General features: G+C 43.2%; 4 protein-coding genes across 7 annotated transcripts; 2 read left to right on the top strand and 2 right to left on the bottom strand.

Annotated features, from left to right (window-relative positions):
* Nucleotides 1–221: 221 nt before the first annotated feature.
* Nucleotides 222–3554, bottom strand: LOC6496265 (sphingosine-1-phosphate lyase). The gene is made up of 6 exons (XM_014908226.3): nucleotides 3416–3554; nucleotides 3024–3187; nucleotides 1516–2177; nucleotides 1003–1451; nucleotides 794–940; nucleotides 222–733 (listed from the first exon to the last, which is right to left on the bottom strand). Exons 2-6 carry the CDS (start codon nucleotides 3175–3177, stop codon nucleotides 508–510), a joined length of 1638 nt encoding a protein of 545 aa, XP_014763712.1. The 5' UTR covers nucleotides 3178–3187; nucleotides 3416–3554; the 3' UTR covers nucleotides 222–507.
* Nucleotides 3555–3631: 77 nt separating this feature from the next.
* Nucleotides 3632–4825, top strand: LOC6494301 (enoyl-CoA hydratase domain-containing protein 3, mitochondrial). Its single transcript, XM_001960536.4, has 2 exons — nucleotides 3632–4276; nucleotides 4329–4825. Exons 1-2 carry the CDS (start codon nucleotides 3813–3815, stop codon nucleotides 4705–4707), a joined length of 843 nt encoding a protein of 280 aa, XP_001960572.1. The 5' UTR covers nucleotides 3632–3812; the 3' UTR covers nucleotides 4708–4825.
* A 71-nt stretch (nucleotides 4826–4896) lies between these two features.
* Nucleotides 4897–9101, bottom strand: LOC6496264 (glutathione S-transferase S1). 3 transcript variants are annotated; one of them, XM_014908225.3, is made up of 5 exons: nucleotides 8933–9101; nucleotides 6427–6722; nucleotides 6201–6368; nucleotides 5988–6130; nucleotides 4897–5916 (listed from the first exon to the last, which is right to left on the bottom strand). In XM_014908225.3, exons 2-5 carry the CDS (start codon nucleotides 6695–6697, stop codon nucleotides 5749–5751), a joined length of 750 nt encoding a protein of 249 aa, XP_014763711.1. In that variant the 5' UTR covers nucleotides 6698–6722; nucleotides 8933–9101; the 3' UTR covers nucleotides 4897–5748. The 3 variants fall into 3 exon arrangements, with proteins under 3 accessions (XP_014763711.1, XP_001960571.1, XP_044571858.1); XM_001960535.4 differs by lacking the exon at nucleotides 8933–9101 and adding an exon at nucleotides 8437–8632; XM_044715923.1 differs by lacking the exon at nucleotides 8933–9101 and having other exon boundaries at nucleotides 6427–6724.
* A 2364-nt stretch (nucleotides 9102–11465) lies between these two features.
* On the top strand, nucleotides 11466–19398 carry LOC6494302 (triple functional domain protein). Of its 2 annotated transcripts, none has more exons than XM_032450720.2 (8): nucleotides 11466–11546; nucleotides 14591–15766; nucleotides 17496–17594; nucleotides 17666–17963; nucleotides 18025–18111; nucleotides 18171–18275; nucleotides 18342–18476; nucleotides 18534–19398. In XM_032450720.2, exons 2-8 carry the CDS (start codon nucleotides 14943–14945, stop codon nucleotides 19035–19037), a joined length of 2052 nt encoding a protein of 683 aa, XP_032306611.1. In that variant the 5' UTR covers nucleotides 11466–11546; nucleotides 14591–14942; the 3' UTR covers nucleotides 19038–19398. The 2 variants fall into 2 exon arrangements, with proteins under 2 accessions (XP_032306611.1, XP_001960569.1); XM_001960533.4 differs by lacking the exon at nucleotides 11466–11546 and adding an exon at nucleotides 11947–12194.
* Nucleotides 19399–20187: the final 789 nt, after the last annotated feature.

Here is a 20187-nt window from a genome sequence, read left to right as displayed (position 1 = left end):
GGAAATGGGCGTGTCAGGTGGGCATCGAAGATCGGCTAAATTAAAACGCCGACGCGTGGCAAATAGCTAGAAGGGAAATATCAGATCAGATCTGATCGAACCGGATTGTGGGAGCCCACGCACCCCAGCTGCAATTATGGTTAATTGAAGGGGAAAAATGTAAACAAAACATAAAATTATATCTAACAAATCGGTGAATAGATCAGCTCTCTCTTTCATCGTTTAGTATACAAAATTAATTAATATTATTTTATTTTTTCACTAGCAAAGTTACACAGACAAAAACTTTTCAATAACATTGCACTTAGAGCCACGAATGTTGACAGTTGGGATAGTACAGATATAGTATAGATCCATTTCGCATTGCGATGTTTGTACCCTCGATTACAGCACTAATTGCAGGATAGAAAAATTGCTTTATATAGGTTTCGTTTTTGGTGGTTTTGAATACGGCACAGGACATGACCTCCGTGGGGGTGGGAGCGGGAAAAAGAGTGTTTGTGGCGCCTACTTCTGGCTGGGGGTATAGTACATTGAGTGCAGGAATAGCCGGGTGACCTCACCAATCACCGACCGGTCGGGAATGCTCTGAGCCATGCCGTACAGCGCAAACTTGCCCTGGACAGGCTGGCCAGGGTCCTTCATGATCTCCGCCGTACAGCTCTTAACATCGGCAATGAATTTGTCCGCAACACCGGGCTGTGTGTGCATGTCCGTTACGCAAATGTGAATACTATGAAAGATAATAACAAATTACAATCAATTGGAATGCATTTCAATTAAATGTTCCTACCCAGATGGGAACTGCAGGGCGTTGAGGTTCCAGCCCAGTTTGCACAGAGCATCGGAGAGGCGGAAAATATCGAATTTCTTTGAGCCCAGAGCAATCACGGAAGTGGCAGGCTTGCCAAACACGAAGATGCCATTGATGTCCCGAACTCTGCAGGAATTTAATTAAATTATCAATAATTTGTTAGTCATATAGTTATCCTGGTAACTTACCCCCTCTCGATGTGTCGAGCAGTGTCCACAATACGCTTAGTGGCCTCCAGGTAACCATCATAACCGAAGCTCATCATGGTAGCCCAGCAGGCGGCGATGATGCCTCCAGCACGAGAGCCATTCACGGTGGGAGAGCCGTACACGCCGCCAGGCCAGTCGGTGGTCACCGTGAACTGGTGATCCTTGTACTTCTTGTCCGAGTACAGAATGACAGAGGATCCCTTAGGAGCAAATCCGTATTTGTGGGTATCGGCGGAGATACTAGTCACACCCTTGACTTCGAAATCGAAGGGACGCAGCTTGTAGCCGGCGTTGCGGACCAGAGCGACCACAAAACTGCCCAGGCAGGCATCGACATGGACTGGAATGTCGTACTTTACACCCAAAGCAGCGATAGCTTCGATGTCGTCGATGGTTCCATAGGGGAAGTTGGGAGCAGAGCCAACAAGCTGAAGGAAGCAAAAAGTTTTATCAAAATATGTTTTCCCAAGAATGTACCATTAAAATACTCACCAGGATAGTGTTCCTATTGATGGCACTCTTGAACTTCTTGATGTCCACCTCGAGGGTCTCGGGATCGACGTCCACGGAGCGCACATGAATGTTGAAGTACTGACCACCCTTGTCAAAGGCGGCGTGCACTGTTTTCGGAACCACAATGTTGGGTCTGGTGATGCCCTTGTGCTCCCGGGCGTAGTCCCGGTAGGCCTTCATGGCCATCACGATGGACTCGGTGCCACCGGTGGTCATGGTGCCGCAACTGGCAGCGCTACCGTGGAACAGATTGCAGGCCATGCGCACTACTTCAGCCTCCATTTTGCAGACACCGGGGAAGAGGTCTGCGTGCAGCGGGTTGGTGTAAGAAGCCTTGCCATAGACCTCAGTAACTAGCTGCACCAGCTCGGGCTTATAGCCATAGACGGCGCCGGACACTCGGCCATCACGCCAGTCATAGTGACCGGCCTTCAAGTGCTCATCTACCAGGCGGAGGATCTCCTCCTTGCTGAGACCCTTCTCGGGCAGCACTTCCGAGTAGGTGAGGTGGGCATTGTTCTTCTGGATTTCTGTTTCAAAGTCGTTCTTGGCTTTGGCCAGCTCCGTCTCTATCTGGCGGCGTACAGCGGGAATTTTCTTGGCGAATTTGAAGAACTGGCGCTTGCCACGTACATAAAGACCTATGAATGGAAAAGGAAAGTGAATTGGGGTCTGAGTTAAAACGTGAATACAATCCTCAATAAAACATAATATTTGTCTCTGTATAAAGACTGCTTTTTTAGGACCATCTAGTTTAAATTACCCGATAAAAGTCATAAATGTATTTAGACTTATCTAAAGGTGAAGAAACCGAAACAAAGACGGCTACTCAAAACCAGAAAGTTGTTAAATCTCACAATACTCGATGCCTTATCGTATACCATCATGGTAGACGAAGCCTTTACGTAGAAATGTAATCTAGAAAAGGTCGATAAAAATTATTCCTAATTTGGTGTATTAGTCATTCATACGGGAAAGTCTGCGTAAGGTATTTATAAAGGTGTCTAGCCTTTATTGGTAAAACTATATTTGTTTCTAGGAAGGAAAAGATGTCTTAATCTTATCGAAGCCGGAGGCTTTAGTTGTTGAACTTTGCATACATATCTCATCGATGTTTAGTTGCTATACGTTTGAACAAAATATTTTGACGATAATCTAACGTAATCTCTTCTTCCAGATTAAATACAAAAGTTCGGGGAGGCCATACGACGGTTGCATGGCAATTGATCAAAAATCTTATATAAGGCGCAAAGTACATGGGAATGGGAATAATAATCGTGCTTGGAACTATTTCATTGAACTTAGAGAAGCTCCACTGTATTTATGGGGGTGCTAAAGGAACGCACCCGAAGCTCCAGATAAGATAGTTTAATGGACTTAAAAATGTGACAAGCCTTGTCCACCAAAATCGGGTGATTCTGACCCTATTGCACATACAGTATATGAAGAAAGGGTTTCCCTATGGGGTTTCCTCTACTTCGACTCACTTTCATCTTGGCAGATCACAGTGTAGAGCCAGACACCTCCCAGAACCGTGGTGGCTGTGATGGTGGCCACTTGCCAGGGCTCCTTGGGTCCAAAGGCTCGGTTGATGCCCTCGGCCACGGGCTTGAGACAGTCGCTGCCGGAGAACGGACGCATCTTTCGGCAGCTGGAATATACAAAGGAGGATTGCCTGTAGTCGGGTTTAAATGCTTCGTTCCGCACTCGCGCGCTTCTATACGGTAAATGATCGCCGGATCAGCGTATGTGGGGCGACAAATACAAATCGGTTCCACTGATAAAGCTTTGTGCCTGTAGTAGTCCCACACCGACTAGCCAAGTGCAGTTTTGGCTTTGTTATGGTTTTGGACGCCAAACAAAGGCAGTGGTTAATCACCTGCGTGATCCGGCTGGCTCAGGAGCAGTTTAAGTCCAGCTTCAAACGCGGAAGAGCTTTAAAAACACGTAAACGCTTTAATTATGGAAACACATAGCGGTTTACAGCTGTTTAGTGTTGACGTTTTGGCTTGGTCTGGAGACCTGAAAGAATAACGATTAGTTTAAAGCCATGTAACCAGCTTTTCTCTTACCAACTATAGTGTAATTATTATGAAAAGCTTAGAATACTCCATAAATTGAAAGTATGCGTCCTGATTGTCCTCAAAGATATTATCTCGCAATAAAGGAATCAACTGTTGCTCCTATAAAAAGCGATCTGGCAACCCCACTGTTATCGATTGTTTCATAATAAAGCCATACTACCATCACTAGTGATAAAAACAAAAATAATAAACATGTACCTGTTGCGTTCGCTAAAATTATCTAAATATGCAACAGCAACAGCCTTACGGTCCACCAGACGAGGAATCTCAGACCTGGTTTTGGTTAAGGAAGAGCAGGGAGTGCGGGAGATAACCCTTAATCACCCCAAAACTCTCAATTCTCTTTCCTTGGATATGATGTGTGCCATCCAGGATGCTCTGATAAAGGATAAAGACAACCTAGACCTTCGGTGCGTTGTCTTAACGGCTCAGGGAAAGGTCTGGTCAGCCGGACACAATTTGAAGGAGCTCCACAACGATCCGGAGATCCAGAGCCGGGTGTTCCAGAAGCTGACAGACGTAATCAACGACATACAAAAACTACCGGTACCGGTGATTGGAAAAGTTAATGGCTATGCGGCTGCTGCCGGCTGTCAACTGGTAGTATCTTGCGATATGGTGGTCTGTTCCAAGACTAGCAAGTTCTCCACCCCAGGGTGAGAGTAAATCTCTTCTCTTAAAGCTGGATCTAACAATATCTAATTTCAGAGCTGGGGTTGGCGTTTTCTGCTCCACGCCTGGAGTAGCTGTTGCCCGGACCATGTCTCGTCCAAAGTCCGCCTATATGCTGATGACTGGACTGCCCATTAGTGGCGAGGAAGCTTATATATCAGGACTAGTGACCAGGGCAGTGCCTGCCGAGGAACTGGACAAAGAAATCAATGAAATAGCAAGTGCTATAAAGGCCAAAAGCCGGGCAGTAATCTCTCTCGGGAAGGAGTTCTACTACAAGCAGTTGGCCATGTCCCAATGCGAAGCCTACGCGGCTGCCCAGGACAAGATGTGCGAGAACTTTAAGTTGGGCGATACCAAGGAAGGCATCACCAGTTTCTTCGAAAAACGTCCTCCAAATTGGAAGCACCAGTAAAGGATCTACGGCTGTGAAATAATTTGAATCAAAATGACCAATTGTGCATTTATCTTGTTTTAAGTTTATAAAGATCTGTTTTAATAAACCAAGTTGATATATTTGTTGTGATCATTAAGATCTTTTTATATTCCTTTTTTTTCAGGAGTAAGTTTTTGACCTTTGCCTTGAAATAAAACGAGTTTGTCGTGCGTTTCAAAAGTGTGCTCATTCCATTTTTAGGTGTTTAGTTTATTTTTAAGTGTTTTGTGAAAATATTCAAAAATACAATTACAAATTTGCATAAATAAAACGTATAAATGTATATCATGTGATTCGGTGCATCTGAATTTGGCAGTTTTTGCTGTTTTTTTAATGTATTTTCCAAATAGATTTTGGTTAATTTCGAAAGAGTCCGGTTCTATTGCTGTGAGTCTTTTTTTCATAAAAGGTTTATTCTAATGGGAGGCTGGATGAGACGAAGAAAATTCGTGGGGCTGCGTTATTGTGTAAATTATAAACCGAATACCTAAAATGTTTGTAATTGTAGCTTAGCTTTCGCCGCATTTATTTAAATATTTTTGAGCTTTTCGCAGTGAATTAAATATAATAGAATACCTTTAAAAGATGAACCACTCGTATATGTATAAAATTTTTATATATAGCTATAGTAGGTGCTCTAGACAATTGGCCAAAAATTATTATAGACTGTGCAATAAGAATTATCATTATTATTTCATAGGAAGCTAACGAACGGAGATCCGCTGGCGGATTCCAATAGAAATATGTGTATATAGCGCCATGCAAAGAGAATTATAACGAAGAAAGTTAAACAGATACGATTTTTAATGACACGTGCTAAACTCCTAAGGATTTATGACCCCGTGCGAGAGTCCGATGCTCCTGCTCCTCGGATCCTCCGCATAAAGGAACAAAATGTGTGCTGATGTGGGTGGTGGTTGGTTGGTGTGCAAGTGCGGGTGTCGCTGAGTGTTTCAGTGTTTGAGTGGGTTTTGCGATGGTTATCCCTGCCTCCTCATTTCAAGTGTCTCATCTGGAGGCTTAGACCTCAGTGACAGGACGCTTCTCGATCCAGGCCTTGATCGGTTCCAGAGCGTTGATGGCATCCACAACGCCGCGCAGAGCTGGGTAGGGTTCCAGCAGGTCACGCTTGACCATGTAGTTCATGTAGTCGGTGATGCCTGCAAAGTAGACATCGGCCCAGGTCAGCTAAGAGGATGGAGAGAAAAGAATCTCTTATTAACCGGATGATTCAATAGAAGTCGATTTCAAAGACCCACCTTGCCCAGAGCCAGGTGACCATCGTTGTCCTTCACGGTCTGCTCGAGCTTCTCCAGGTAGAATGGAATGACCTCCGCATTCAGGGTGACCAGCTTCTTCTCCTTGATCTCGTCCTCCGGCTCGTACGAGACGACTGCAATTTCTATACATTAAAAATTCCAGAGTTAATCAAGGACACTGAACATGAAACTGAGGCACACATTGTTCGCTACTTAGACGGAAGTCGTTAATGGTGTCCACAACGATGTCGATCTGCAGGTCCTCCCAGGGAGTAGCTCCACACAGACCCACGGTCTTGGCCAGGAAGCGGGCCATCGAGATGCTCTGGTGAACACGCTTGCCATCGACCTCCAGAACGGGCATCTGGCCCATGGGCATGGCTGTTGGAAAAGGGGTGAGGTTAATGACGTCCAGGTGTCATAAGAGTAAAGGTCTTACTTGGCTTCAGGGCTGGCCACTCATCACGGGTGACACGGACATCCTCGTACTCGATTCCACCGTAGGCGAAAAGGTAGCGGAGGGGCTCGGCCAGGGCCTTCACATTGAAGTAGAACAGCGTGTAGCTGTGCTTGATCGGCTCGGCGGGCTCTGCCGGAGGAGCGGCCTCGCCACCCTCGACGGCACCCTCTGCCCCCTCGGCTGGTGGTGGCGCCTCGCCCTCGGCTGGTGGTGCGCCCTCAGCTGGTGGTGCTTGTGCTTCATCGGCCATTTCTCCGCTTACTCAATGCAATTCCCTGCAAGCGAATGTCAGACATTATGATTGATTTTTCCAATCGAAAGTGGAGGGTTTCATTTTATTGCGAAATAGTTTCTATATTTTTAGATTCCATTGCCGATTTGTTTATGTTTGTTGCAAGACTGAACCTCTTTAATCAGTCGATCTTGGCCAGGAGGGTTCGAGATAACTGGGACGTGATAAAAGTTAGTAAGTAACTGAAGTGGGTCAGATTATGCGTGCCAGATAAGGATAATTAAAGGCTTTTACAAGTTGTCCGTAAACAGATAAGGTGTGGAATGCCCAGAATATTCTACATTCAGAGCCTAAATAATCTTCGCAGGGGGTGGGATACATTTTATCTAGTCTAGAATTGTGATACAAATTCATTTATTTGCTCGCCTTATTTGGTCGTATCTCAAGAATACTGAAAATAAATCAAGCGAGCTCACTCAAGGCAAAAGCTGACAAGATAATTACCATAAAACTGCAATATCTAGTCTGCGCTGTGGGCCTTTAAGAGTATTTTCTTCCCAAAGACCCGGGGCGGAAGTGCATTGATTGTCCCAGAGACAGAGACAATACACCCACGCACCACTGCTCCCCAATCGCCCACAATTTTCTGCGGATCTGAGCAAAAGTGAGACTCGATATCTTTTGGGGCGTTGGCGCTGCTGGAATTGTGGAAGAACGATGGGGTGGGGTGTGTTGGGGAGTCCAGGGGCAAGAACGCCCCTCCAGCTATTGAGTCGACACTTTTCGCCCTGACTGTGTAAATATTTAGACGTGGGATAGGATAAAAGGCGTCTCCTCCTGGTGTGGATGCCATGTGGAATCCAAACCAGTTTTCGCAAGTCAAGTATCTTTGTATCTTTGTATCTCTGTATCTTTGAGTTCGCCATGCATCGCTGGCAGATTTTGGCAGGGCGCCCAGTCAGTCACTGAGTGATCTGTCTCCCCCCCCCCCCCCCCCCCCCCTCGGCTGAAAGTAACGCCTGATTGGCCGCCTCTTCCGCTGCAATTTTCGGTTTCTTTCTTCTCTGTGTCTCAAATTGCAACAATCGATTTGACTTTTCGGCGTTATCTACCGAGTACCGAGTCTCTTTCTAGCCATCTATCTCGTCCTACCTCCCCCTATACCTGGCTGGCACTTGTTGCCGTGACAGCTTCAATTGAATTTAATTTAGTCGATGTCTGTGTTTTGGTGTCATGATTTAATTTAATTTTCTGATTCGATTTTCTGATCTATTTTGGCTCTTTGATCTCCTGCCACTACAACCGAGAGAGATTTCACTTCGAGAACGTGGGAAAAGGTTAGGGCACATAATCGATGCGAAGATTATCCAATCCGATCCATGGGAAAAGTCAGAGATCAGATTGGGTCAAGGACCCACAATAGGCCCTCACAAAATACGTCAATAAGTAGTCGGGAAAATGGATTCACGTGCAAACCGATGGTGGCCAGATGGGCAACTTTTTCTTAAAGTCTGATTAGCCGTTTTGTGACGAACGGTATCACGGCTTATCACCAGTAGTATACGAAAGTCTGAGACCCCAAGTCTCGATCGTTGATAGCCAAAGGCATTCACTTCCATTATCAGTACATGTCAGAAATATTACTGTTTGTTTGACCGTCTCAATATTTTTCAATTTCTATTTTTTTTTTCAAGTTATATAAGCCTTATTTAATAATTGGATGAAAACTGCGGCACTATTTGTTCCGATACGAGTACCTCACGCTTCGAAATACGTTCACGCACTCCACGGTCGACGGAGGTGGTTAGCTCGTTTCTATATTTTAGTCCGATCTGATCGATCGGCTCTGAATTAGCAGAAGAAGATGTCTTCTAGTTGGATCGGCTGACGTCGTTGTCCTGTCCTTCACATTTTTTTTTTGTGTTAGCCAGTTGCGAGTTAGGCGAGAGATCTTCGAGAACTGCGAGGCTGTGAAACGAGTTCAAAACTTTTCGATTTCGAATGGACTGACCCACAAATCAATCAAAGACCAATTAGAATTTATAACTAAATTTAGAATCGAACCGAAACAAACCGAACGCATTCATACAGATTCGTTTTTATCGACCGACTTTGACTCTCGAACAAACTTAATTTTCCAACTCTTGGCAAGGCTAATCCTTTTTAATCTTATTTGTTTGTCGGGTGCGTAAATTATATCACACCTTTTGGGGGGGTGGGGATGTGTTCCAGGACCCGGATCTGTTACCTTACCTCTTGGTAGAATCGACAAAAAATGACAGTCACTTCTGGGCTCCCAGTTCTGTTAATTGGCAATTAGCGTTCTTCGGTCCTCTGCTCCCGCACTCTTTCTTTTTACGCTGGCGCCGTGTCTGAACACTGAACCGATCGCAGCAAAGATTCCACAGTAAGTGACTTTCTTTGCCGGCAGCCAAGCTTTTATACTCTCACCGCTCACACTCACTTTCACACGGCGAAAAATTCTTCCTCAAATCGATTTTTCTAGATATTTTTTGGTAGCAATATTGGTAGTCATAAGGGAGGTGGTCTATGATGACAGGGCTTTTTCTTAAAATCTTGAAAGCCACTTGTAAAAATTGGGAATAGGTTCTAAACTTTTTAACCAAGGATCAGGTGTCTATAAAATCAAGGATTTAATGTCTCTACCTTACGATTTTCATCAAATATTATTTTCATTTTTATTAACAATAATATAAAATTTATATGTTTAAAATATCTTAATTTTTTCAGGTGTACTTCTCAGTTGTCCAACCCCCGCCATAAGCTTTTTACTCTCGCGAGGGTATTCTTGGAATAGTGGGGAGCATTGGGAGAGGTATCCTCTCCTAGTTGGAGCCTCTCCTCGTAAGCCGTACGGCTAACTACTGCGGTGAGAGCAGATGCGCTGGCAAGTGGGCGTCCAAAGGAAACGAATTTAATGAATTAGTTAATATATTTAACCAGTTATTTAGATCAGAAACACACTCTCTTACACTTGGACAGCCTTTTAATATGCAGAATAAAGAATTTCAAGCTTGAATTCCTAATTTGGAATCTTGTTTTTTGCACAAAAGTCTCCAAAAGGCACACTCTTCTGACCTATCTTCCACTCTCTGTCTCTCGGGAAGAGAATTCAATTTTAAACCAATTATAGTAGCAAAAAAAAATAAATAAATATTTGTTAGCGCTTTTAGTGGAGCAACGAGTTTTGTTGACTGCCCACCTTAATTATAGTTTAAATAATAAAAGTCAACTAAAGAACTGAGAAAAACATATTTTTCAAAAGGGGATTCTGCATCTTAGGATGTCTGGGCATTGTAATTGTCCTACACCTCAGTGCATCAAAAGAAATTAAATCGAATTTCACTGATTGCAATAAACAGCTAATAGGAAATCGTCAATTAGCAACGCCAGGAAATTCGAAACGCCAACATACGGCGCTGGGGCCTGGACTTTGGTTAATTTGGATCTGAACTGGCGGTGCCAGGCGACGCAATTCGAGTGCATCTTGGATGTATGGTTATGTGGGTGGCATCTCAGGTTCACGCGGCAGGGTTGTCGGCTTAATCACAGTTATTTTTCATTAAAATTGGCATTAGTTTTTAGTAAAATTTAGTTTTTTTTAGGCTTAAGATGAATTATTTCTTCCCTATCAATAAAATTCAAATCTAAAGTAGCCATGAATATTTGTTGTTGAATATTTTTTATCAATTATTATTTTAGAGTTTTTTTGGCAGAAACTAGGTTATAAAACGATATCATAAGCAATATTTTATTAGCATATTTAAAGTGTTTCTTGTTTCAAATTGATGACCGTTAACAATGAAGGCACTTACTAACACTACCAATCTCTAGCGGGTTGGGAACTTGACTAGTTGCGGCGAATTTGCATTATTGGCGAAGCGAATTCAAAAATATCCCAGATAACTAGAAACTATCACGCAAAATGCAAATAAAATTGAGTTACTGACTGAATAAGCCTTTTGGAAGTAAAAATAGAAACAATAAACTTCCAATTAGTATGAGAATTTGTGGCAGCGGCAAAAATATAAATAAACCCGAGTTCAAAGATGTGGCAACATGGGGTATTTGTTTGAATAGGCAGCACTTTTTTTGAGCGCGTCAGTTTAAATTAAAAAATCATGACAGATGGGAAAAAACCATGTAGACCACTCTTAAAAAGAATTTAATATTAAAATGTAATTTGATAAGATAAAATAATAAACCTTTTTATGTATGGAATTTAAATATTATTAAAAAATACATTAATTATTTATTTAAAACGTACTTAAAATCTTAACATTGCCATTGGGATTCCCCTTCTTTTTCTTATCATTCTGGGACTACCCAAACATTGCATGCAATAAAACTCCATCGATTTCACCAGCTTGCAAAACCCATGGGAGTCCCCAAAAAGACCCACTGGCTGGTCTGGTTGGGTGGGAAGAATGCCATACGTTTTGGCCGAGTTTCGTCGGCGGCGGTGTCGGTGGGGCGGTGGGGCGGCGTAAACATATACGCTCGAAAATGCGCAAAGATAAGCAGAAAAGTGCAAAAAGCTAAAGAGTTTTGGGCAAAAAAGCCAAATGAACGCAAACAGAGAAGCGGCTAGCCGAGAATTAAGCTGAAATCCACGGCAACGGCAAGCAAATGGCTGATTTGTGGCCTTTAACGCGACTGCGTGTTGGCGGTTTCGATTGCGCGCGTAGACCTCGTCGTCTGATAAGATATGACAATCTTTCTACCATCGCCACCCCGGGCGATGAAACAGAAATTTTGAACACGCTGACGAGTGCATGACAGGACCGGGACCGGGACCGGGACAAGTGGAAAAATATTCTAAAAAATCAAGAAGTGGACTCACCAGGTAGGGGCTTCTCTTAGTCTTGAAATTCGTGATTAGTCAGGGGAAACTGAAAAGGATTGGGGGTTTGTTTTGGAATCTGATCTATGTGGCACAGACTACTTGGGGGACTAATTAAGAATTTATGCCGCCTGCAGTGGCAGAGCACGAACCGGCAAGGGGGCGGAGCAGGCGGAACTATGACAATAATTTGCTGTGGAAAATGCGACACAGACCGCTAAGTCGTCGAGAGAGCAATCTAAATAATAAAAAAAAGCGAGCACATAAAAAAATGATTATAAAGTTGGCTGGCAAACAGTTAAAACCAGACAGCGAGCGGGAGAAGTGTATAAAAAATGAATGAAAATAGAGAGCTATTCCGGCCCGATCCGCGAGAGCTGATATTTCTCACACCATGCCTTGCAGTGCAAATTTTAACCGTCAGTGCGAATTCAAAAGCACAGGTGAGCGAACGTTCCGGTCTCCGTTGACACACGACTGTTGCCTACTCTATCGGCCGCCCTCGTCGCCTCTCTTTCGCTCTTCCGGCGGCAACGATCGCTGCCAAGAACGGTTAACAGTTCCAGCTGAAAGCGAACAAAAAAACATTGCGTATACGCAGCGTGACCTTATAAAAGCGATACAAATAAGTCGCAAGTTGAACCCTAAAACGTAAGTGCCGGAATTGGCAAGTGTATTCGAAAATGGCAAACGGTGAACAAATTAAAAATGAAACCATCCAGTCTGCACGCGCTTACAAAACTGTCTCATTAACACGTGTCCACAAATTACAAACTGTGATAATTAAAACTCGAAACCATAATTAATAAAAACTGAAAAATAAATCAAGTATTTTCCAGATATAACCCTCAAAAGTAAACCCTCTAAGTTAGAAGTGCCACAACCTGACATTCTTGGAAACTCCATTAACATAGACTTGTCGGAAATAAATCTGTTTTTAAAATCCGAAACAAATTCTCTAGCTGTCGTACTAACTCGTGTCAGTAACGAGCGTTTTCCCACTTTTAGCCATTATTCTGTTTAGCCTAGTTCCCTCATTTGTATCTTTTTTTATCGGCTGACTAAACAGACACTCAGACAGATACATTTCAGTGCTTCAGAACCCTTATATTGTTAGCTGACTCTGCGTTTGTCACTCGAATTGGAAACGCATCATCTAATTGGGTGATCGATTCAAGGTTTCCATGCGTAACACTATTTGCTTGCACTCTATCACGACAATTTTTTTGATAAAAGCCATTTAGATAACACAACAAAACTTCCCCCGCTTTCCGATTACCAAAGGCAGTAGGTGTGAGCCGGAAATTCCAAGAAGTGGCTTTAAAACCCATTCAAACATTATGAAAGGTGTTGTCGAATCGATCGTGTATCTCATCGCCGAAGCTTACATTACCTGCTAATTAGACCCAAATGAATATACCCTTTCCATTTGGAGCTTAATGGGTAAACACAATGAAACTTGCATGAAGCCCAATTAGGCGGCTATAACCAGTTTGCAGTCTATAAATAACGATTAAAAAATTCCCCCCAGAAGCTTGCAGATTTTTTGGCAGATTATGATCTGCTAGATGGCTATTATTTTGGTTACTCACTAACCTAGACTTTGTAATTATAGAAAAGACCTCTCGAATCTGTATCACGGCAGATAAGAACAGTCCCCATAGGAGGGGAAGCACTTTCCGTGGAAGTGCACACAGGTTGATCAGTGCAATAAAGGCCAGTTGTATAACATAAGTATTTCGATAAGATAGTGCCGAACTAGGATCTTATCTAACTGGGTCATAAAGGCGCAATATGTGCATTGTGGGGCTACTGTTTATTGATAATAGGTAGTAGGTGGACACTATGAAGGTCCATGATATGGTCCGAATTGGTAAAGCCGCCCCACGTAATATCCAGCATCCTCTGGGCCAAAAAGGATCAACTTCTCATCTACAATTTGATGACAGAGCTCTCGTTTTTTCTCACATGCTTGTTGAATGTGCTTCTCTTGCTCCTCGCGGAAGTTGACTTGAAGGGATATCCGCAATTGTTACGGGTAAAAGCGGAATTCTTACGGGTGGAACTGAAAGCTGAGTCCAAAGTGTAGTTCAGGCAGAACTTCCCCCGGCGCATGCAAAGGAACCCGCCGCGGAGACCCTCTTCCAAGCCACTGCAGACCTCATCCACCAGCCTGGATAAGTCGTTGAATCTTACATTCCTGCGTGTGGCAATATCGACGATAATCTCATCCTTACTGGCCTTCTTCAGTTTCTTGACGCTCTCGAAGATGTTCACATGCGACATATTACGAAATAATATAAAAAAAATTCGTTTACAACGGAAAATTTTGTAAAATTTCGGGTCTTATTCACTTTTGAGATCTTGCTGACTAGGACTACGAAATGGAACTGGGAATGAAAAGTATGATGAGGTCTATCATAGAATTGAAATTACAGGGCTCACTAGATTGGAAGGGAAATTACCTTGAGATTTAAATTAGTTGGAGATTTCTATTACAGACACAATGGCTTCAAAAACCATGTCGAAGGCAATTGCGGATTTGAAATGCATTTCAGCGATTTTGTGACTTTCTTTTGTTCAGAGGGAACTTTGTACTTCCTCCTCAAGCTTTTCATTTGCTTTTCGCCTCATTTGCGGCTATATACTTGGCTATTTTGTTTAAACAACCAAACCAACGTCACCCATAATTAACTATACACAGAATTTGTGACTTTGCAAATATAGTGTGGAACCTCCGACGTCATTTGCCATTAAAATTAATAGCTTTACTCTATATGCTAAAGTAAATATTATATTTAAGTATCTGCATAGATCGTGGGGGATTAGAGGGATTAGTTTAGTGTGTGTGTATTTTAATCTTATATAAGACTTTATTATAAAGATACGTATTCATGTTCATCAAGCTCCCATGCAGTGATCTGGTAATTTACCATTTTTGACACCATTTTGTCTAACCGCCCTCCTAAATGGCTAATTAGCTGTACAAACTCGATTTCAATTATTTATTTATAAGCTTTTTAATTAGACATTTTTGTTTTTTGCAGCGCAATAGCTGGCGAAATAAGAATAAAAAGCAAAAGGCAAAACAGCGCACTGAGCGATACGAATACGTGTTTCCACCAAAAACAAAAAAAATAAGGCAAAAAAAAAACCGAAAGATAAACATTCTATATATACTTGGCTGGCGGTGACAAAAACAAAAAAATAAATAAAAAAAAAAGCTTTGGCCATAAAAATCAGCTGGAGCGTGGGGGGTTTTTTGTTTTAGCGAGAACTGAAAAGCCCGAGAGTGAAATGCTCGACTAAGACTAAGTGGAAGAGAGACCCATTAGAGACGTAGAATTGAAAAGAAAAACCACTTCTGATAAGGCTTATCAGTGCTAAGAGGCTTCCAAAATGGCCGACGAAGATCTCAGCCCCCTGCCTTTCCGCCGGGAGCGGAACCTCAGCAACAGAAACTTCAACAAAAGAAACTCTCGCCGCCGCATCAGCCAGCAGGCGGCGGAGCAGGAGCGCCACTCCAGCACACTCGAACCCACTGGCAGTTGTACTCCGGATTCCAACGACGTCGCACGGAGAGACAGCACCTCCGCCAGCAGCTCCAGTTCCAGCTCGTTCCAGCTCTCGTACTCGGTTAACTCGGACACGGAGAGCGCCTTCAACCGCCGATCTCTGCTCAAGATGCGGGCCGCCGTCGAGGGCAGTCCAGATGCGGGCACTCCCACCTCTCCCGATCCCGCTTGGCTCAACGTTCGCGAAAAGGTGCACCGCTTCGAGGCGCACAAGGCGAACATCTTCTTCCAAAAGCAGGAGCGTAACAGTCTGAAGCTCTTGGAGAACCGGCGTCATCCATCCTTCGAGGAGTTCGCCAGCGACCATGGCACTCCTCCGGCCACACCACCACGTCGTATCCGCCTTTTGGGACTGGGCAGCAAGCGGACCAGCTCCATACCCAGCACCCCGGGCAGTGGGGCGGACATCATCCCCAATATCGATGAGGTGCGATCCGAGGACGAAGTGGATCAAATATCGGACTTTGAAACGGATCCGCATGTGGTTGATCATTCCGAGGAACACATTATCGAGCACAGCGCCTCGGAGGTACTGGCCGTGGGGGGCGATGGGGATTCCCAGGTGCCACAACAGGTGCAGCGATCCATTAGCGCCGATCAATCCCAAACCATGCCGCTAAAAATGCGCAACGATAAGGACTTTCCGAGGTGAGTGTTTGCTGATGATAAGGTTTTTATAGTTTTTGATACGGTGGGTGGGTGTGTGATACATATATGAGTAATAGAAGAGGTATAGGGATTACAAAAGATAAGGTGCATCAAGGTTATGCTATTTACAGAATGGTAAACAATAAGTTTTTATTTAAAAAAGAGATAGTAATGGAAGAATTACTAGTACTACCAACTATTAGCTATCAAGTTTCTAACTTTTTATTTCGACATTTTAACAGTTGAATAATAATTGCTTTTGGCAGACAAATAGTTAAACAGACTTTACTTATCGTGATTTAAGCCGGAATATATCCCCTTCTTGGAAATGGCCTTCCCACAAAGTTTGTTAAATGGATTTCGCGGTCACTGAGCCTCCTTTACGGTGTGTCAAAATCAAATTATGCGATTCTAGCCATAAAAGCTTCAACTATTCGCGACACTCGCAGTATCAGAGCTTAATTGGCAGAGTGTTAATTGGGTTTTGGAGCACTTTCCGGCAAACCGGTTGGTGGGTCTTGGTGGAAATGCCCAAAAAAAATGATACGAAAAATAGTGAGCAGAGCAGGCAATTTCTAGTTTCGAGAGCAATGACAAAATTTGGAAAATGTCTCTCTGGCTGGCTGGGTTGATTCAGCTTCAGCACGAAAATGGATGACTCCCGGAAAGGCCAGGAGGACGACGACGTCGAGGCTGGTCGTCGGTTGAATAGAGATGTCTCAGAAGAGGCTTTGGTGGAGCGCGAGGAGCGGGTATGGGTGGAGGTACCGCCGAAGCCGAAGCCTACCTATGTCTCCCAGGGCACCGGGACCAGTGATGATCCTTTTCCACGACGAAAGAAAAAGAAGGTGCGGCCATTGCCGCCGGGAAAAAAGATTCCAATGACTCCGGAAACCTCATTGGACTCCATGGACGTGTATCAGCCCCCTGGTATGCCCCCGAGTTCGCTCTCGTCGGGAAAATCTGAAGACAAGCCTCGAAAAACTGCAAGCATTTCCGACGAAGTGGAAATAAGGAGAGATACGTACAGTATGCACGATATTATAGAAGAAAGGAAGGATTCCCAAGACAAGTCTATAAGGCGTTCAACTGTAGATTCGAATCAAGAAGAGAGAGGAACACTTTTTCGATCCAGTTCCCACGGTTTGCGCGCGTCTACCGAGTCATTGAATCTGGATACCGAGGGCTGGGTGGCAGGGGTCTGTACCATCACTTTCCGGTTGCCCTGTGACCTTAGCCATTTTTCAAAATATTTTTTTAGGTAACGGGCTTTATCAGTACCGCCATGGCAATCGTCATGATAATCCTAATCTCTTGGTTCATCATCAAGCAACTGGACTTAATTATGTGGATTGTAACCCTAATGGCCAGAGCATTCGAGGAGGCTCTCAGTATATTCAACCTGGACAAACAGACCAATCTGTTCGATAGTGAGAGGGAGGCTATAGTTAGAGGGAGGGAGTCTCCGGATTGACACTTTAGACTCCAGGTCTCTGATTCATCGTAGAGGCATTATCTCTGTCTTAAGGTTGCTACCGTTCTTATCATTGGGCCTCCTCTCCAGCTGACTCACTCGAAAGTCTCGGGTGGAGGTTGGTTTATCTAACTACTTATCACATTTGCGCTCGTTCCTGTTGTTGTTTTTCTTAGTCTTTACTGGGGGGTTATTTTCATAAAGCCACCGATAACAAGCTCTATAACGAGAACCCAAATCCCCTTCCTTTCACAGAAACTATCGTTCCACGCCGAGACGAAAGACTGAAATCATTGGGACCACCAACGAGCATGTTGTCACCAAGTTTAACTCCCTCTATCAGCCCAGAGATGAGTGAGTTCTTAGCTCTTATACTTATAAAATAAATCCACTAAATATTTATTAAAAATAATTGTATGTTTTAGGAACGAGGAAGAGGAGATCCAGTTGCGCGAGAAAAGCGACAAGTGCGTTCTCCCCATTCTGGAGGAGCTGATCAAAACGGAGGAGGCCTATGTGAACAACCTGTTCCTGGGCATCAAGAACTATGGCAATATCTTCCAGCGCAAGGACCTTCCGATGGGATTGAGAGGCAAGAAGTATGATTTATTTGGAAATATCGAACAAATAGCTGAATTCCATCGCGATGAGTTCCTGCCCATGCTGCAACGTAATCGTCGGGATTTGAAACGTTTATTTGACGAGTTTCTGCAATTGGTGGATGTGAGTAAATGTAATTAAAGATATTTATTTCAAAAATAATGATTTCTTTTCCAATTTTTAGCAAAATTGTTTCTATGGCTATGTGATCTTTACAATGAACAAGCAAAAGTCCCTCAAGCTGTGTGATATCTACAAAAATTACTTCCTTGTAAGTTTCAACAAAAATCTAAATATATTAAGTATTATTAATGTAATATTTATTTACAGAGTATTCGGATGGAACTGGATGATAAACTGGGAATCAATAGCTTCTTGGTCCAACCCATTCAGCGCATGGCTCGTTATCCTTTGCTCCTTACACAGTTTATTAATGTAAGGATTTTATAATTGGATAAAATATTCCTATATATTATTCTTATTATTTAAAATACTTTATAGACCTTCTTCAAGAACCGTGATCTCGTGATGAAACCACTTATCGAGTCTTGCTGTCGGTTGGAGAAGCGCTTCCGCACCCTTCTGATCACCACTAACGAATCGGAGATCATCAATGACATAGTAGACTGTCATGAGGTTGGTTTTCTATCGACTTACGTCATTGTAACTTTTCTAACTATCTACTCTTTGCAGTTCAATGTCTACTACCAGGGCAAATTCCGGAAGGTGGACGAGTTCCAGGTGTTCGACTACAAGCAGAAGCGCAGCTACCGCGCCAAGGTGTTCATTTTCGACAAGTGCATCATCTACACGGAGATGAAGAACAAGAACCTGATCTTCCACGGTCGCTATCCCTGCGAGCACATCGGTATTTCGGCCAAGACCAAGTCCTTCACGCTCTACTATGAGCGAAGGAAGCAGCAGGAGTGCGAATTCACCGCAGACGCTGCCCAGATAGCTTTATGGCTGGACCTCATCCGGGACATGATCAATAACTTTGCCAACGAGGAGCGGCAGAAGCTGCAGGAGCGCTATTGCCGCGAAAATGATCACCTGCATCGTAAGGCTCCCAGTTTTTCGCTTTACCGCGATTCCAATCGCTTCAGCACGGACAGTGGCATCGGTAACATCTGGATAATGCCCAGACCAGACGAAGAAACTGTCGGCAATCGCACCACTTGGTATGCGGCCAGCTAGATCCCTGTTAAAGGACACCAGGGACATTTTTCGGAATGAGAAAACGTTAGAATGGAAACATAGTTTCCACAGCTCTTCTATTCAATCGGGGGATCTGCCTCTAAGGCAGCCAGGACATCTAAAAAGTCCTAAGCACTTTGGCTCATTGTTGTTCGCAAGAGCGAGACAAAAATCATATGATTTAAATGCTAAATCGCCAAATATCGTATTCTAAGCTTAGTAACCTAATGGATCTGTGCATATTGCTGTATTAATGTTGTCACAAAATGCAATTTGTTGAGCCTTCTTCAGTGCCTGTGTTTTTTGTATATGTATACCTAGGCGCTATTAAACAAAAATTAAATTAAAAAGAAAATCAAGACGCGACCTTGTTTTTATCTTTCACCCAATTATTCATTAATGAAATATTTTTATAATACATTTTTGTGGAGGAAACATCCGCTACTTCCTTCCACCTTCCGCCTGTAAAGTCACACGCTTCACAGCCGTCAAAACAAATGAATCTATCATGGAGAGGTCGCACGCCATCGCCGTTGTCATGAGAACCCGACGTGAGGCAGCTGGGGCTATAGTCTCCCGATCTCCTCCACCGCATCGCTCGGAATATTGTTAATGATACGACACGCAATACTTGAAACAGCGAAACGACTTGTTTCTGTCTGTGACATCACTAAGAAAATGTATAAAAATAAACAAATGGCGCATATAAATAAATGTAAGCAATTATTATTGCTTGCTTGCTATTCATCAATCGCGCCCAGAAGTGTTCGATGTTTATTTATAATTCCCATCGTTTTTTTTTTGTATATTTTTTGCAGACTCATCGGGGTATTCTTTTGATTTCAATAAAAAAAAAAAATCAATTGTATTAATAATAAAGCCAATAAAATGTGAGCAATTTAGCAAGTGAAATTCTCGAAAAATGCAAATGACAAAACAGACGGCAATTGTTGCTTTTCCGGTGATCTCTCTGAGATCATCCGTTTAAAAATTAAACAAATAATGCGAGGATAGAATAGTTTAAACGACAATTTAAAGATAAACGCTATTGAGCCAAAAACTATTCAAAATTTGATTTATAGGCCCAGAAAGTCTAACAACCAGTTTGCAATCGATACACTCTAAACAATCAATTTAAAAGTTCAAGGCT

This window comes from Drosophila ananassae, chromosome 3L (genome assembly GCF_017639315.1).
Source record: "Drosophila ananassae strain 14024-0371.13 chromosome 3L, ASM1763931v2, whole genome shotgun sequence".
Taxonomy (NCBI): Eukaryota; Metazoa; Arthropoda; class Insecta; order Diptera; family Drosophilidae; genus Drosophila; species Drosophila ananassae.
This window is presented reverse-complemented; position numbering and strand designations above follow the sequence as displayed.

Excerpts from the sequence above, each read along its gene's own strand:
- LOC6494302 (XM_032450720.2), top strand. The coding sequence starts at position 14,943 with ATGGCCGACGAAGATCTCAGCCCCCTGCCTTTCCGCCGGGAGCGGAAC. Across the intron at positions 17,964-18,024 it reads AGTTTCTGCAATTGGTGGAT|CAAAATTGTTTCTATGGCTA; the intron begins GTGAGTAAATGT and ends TCCAATTTTTAG. Across the intron at positions 18,477-18,533 it reads ACATAGTAGACTGTCATGAG|TTCAATGTCTACTACCAGGG; the intron begins GTTGGTTTTCTA and ends TACTCTTTGCAG.
- LOC6494301 (XM_001960536.4), top strand. The coding sequence starts at position 3,813 with ATGTACCTGTTGCGTTCGCTAAAATTATCTAAATATGCAACAGCAACA. Across the intron at positions 4,277-4,328 it reads AGCAAGTTCTCCACCCCAGG|AGCTGGGGTTGGCGTTTTCT; the intron begins GTGAGAGTAAAT and ends ATCTAATTTCAG.
- LOC6496265 (XM_014908226.3), bottom strand. The coding sequence starts at position 3,177 with ATGCGTCCGTTCTCCGGCAGCGACTGTCTCAAGCCCGTGGCCGAGGGC. Across the intron at positions 2,178-3,023 it reads TGTGATCTGCCAAGATGAAA|GTCTTTATGTACGTGGCAAG; the intron begins GTGAGTCGAAGT and ends TTCCATTCATAG. Across the intron at positions 1,452-1,515 it reads TCAATAGGAACACTATCCTG|CTTGTTGGCTCTGCTCCCAA; the intron begins GTGAGTATTTTA and ends TGCTTCCTTCAG.
- LOC6496264 (XM_014908225.3), bottom strand. The coding sequence starts at position 6,697 with ATGGCCGATGAAGCACAAGCACCACCAGCTGAGGGCGCACCACCAGCC. Across the intron at positions 6,369-6,426 it reads GTGGCCAGCCCTGAAGCCAA|CCATGCCCATGGGCCAGATG; the intron begins GTAAGACCTTTA and ends CTTTTCCAACAG. Across the intron at positions 6,131-6,200 it reads CATTAACGACTTCCGTCTAA|AAATTGCAGTCGTCTCGTAC; the intron begins GTAGCGAACAAT and ends TTTAATGTATAG.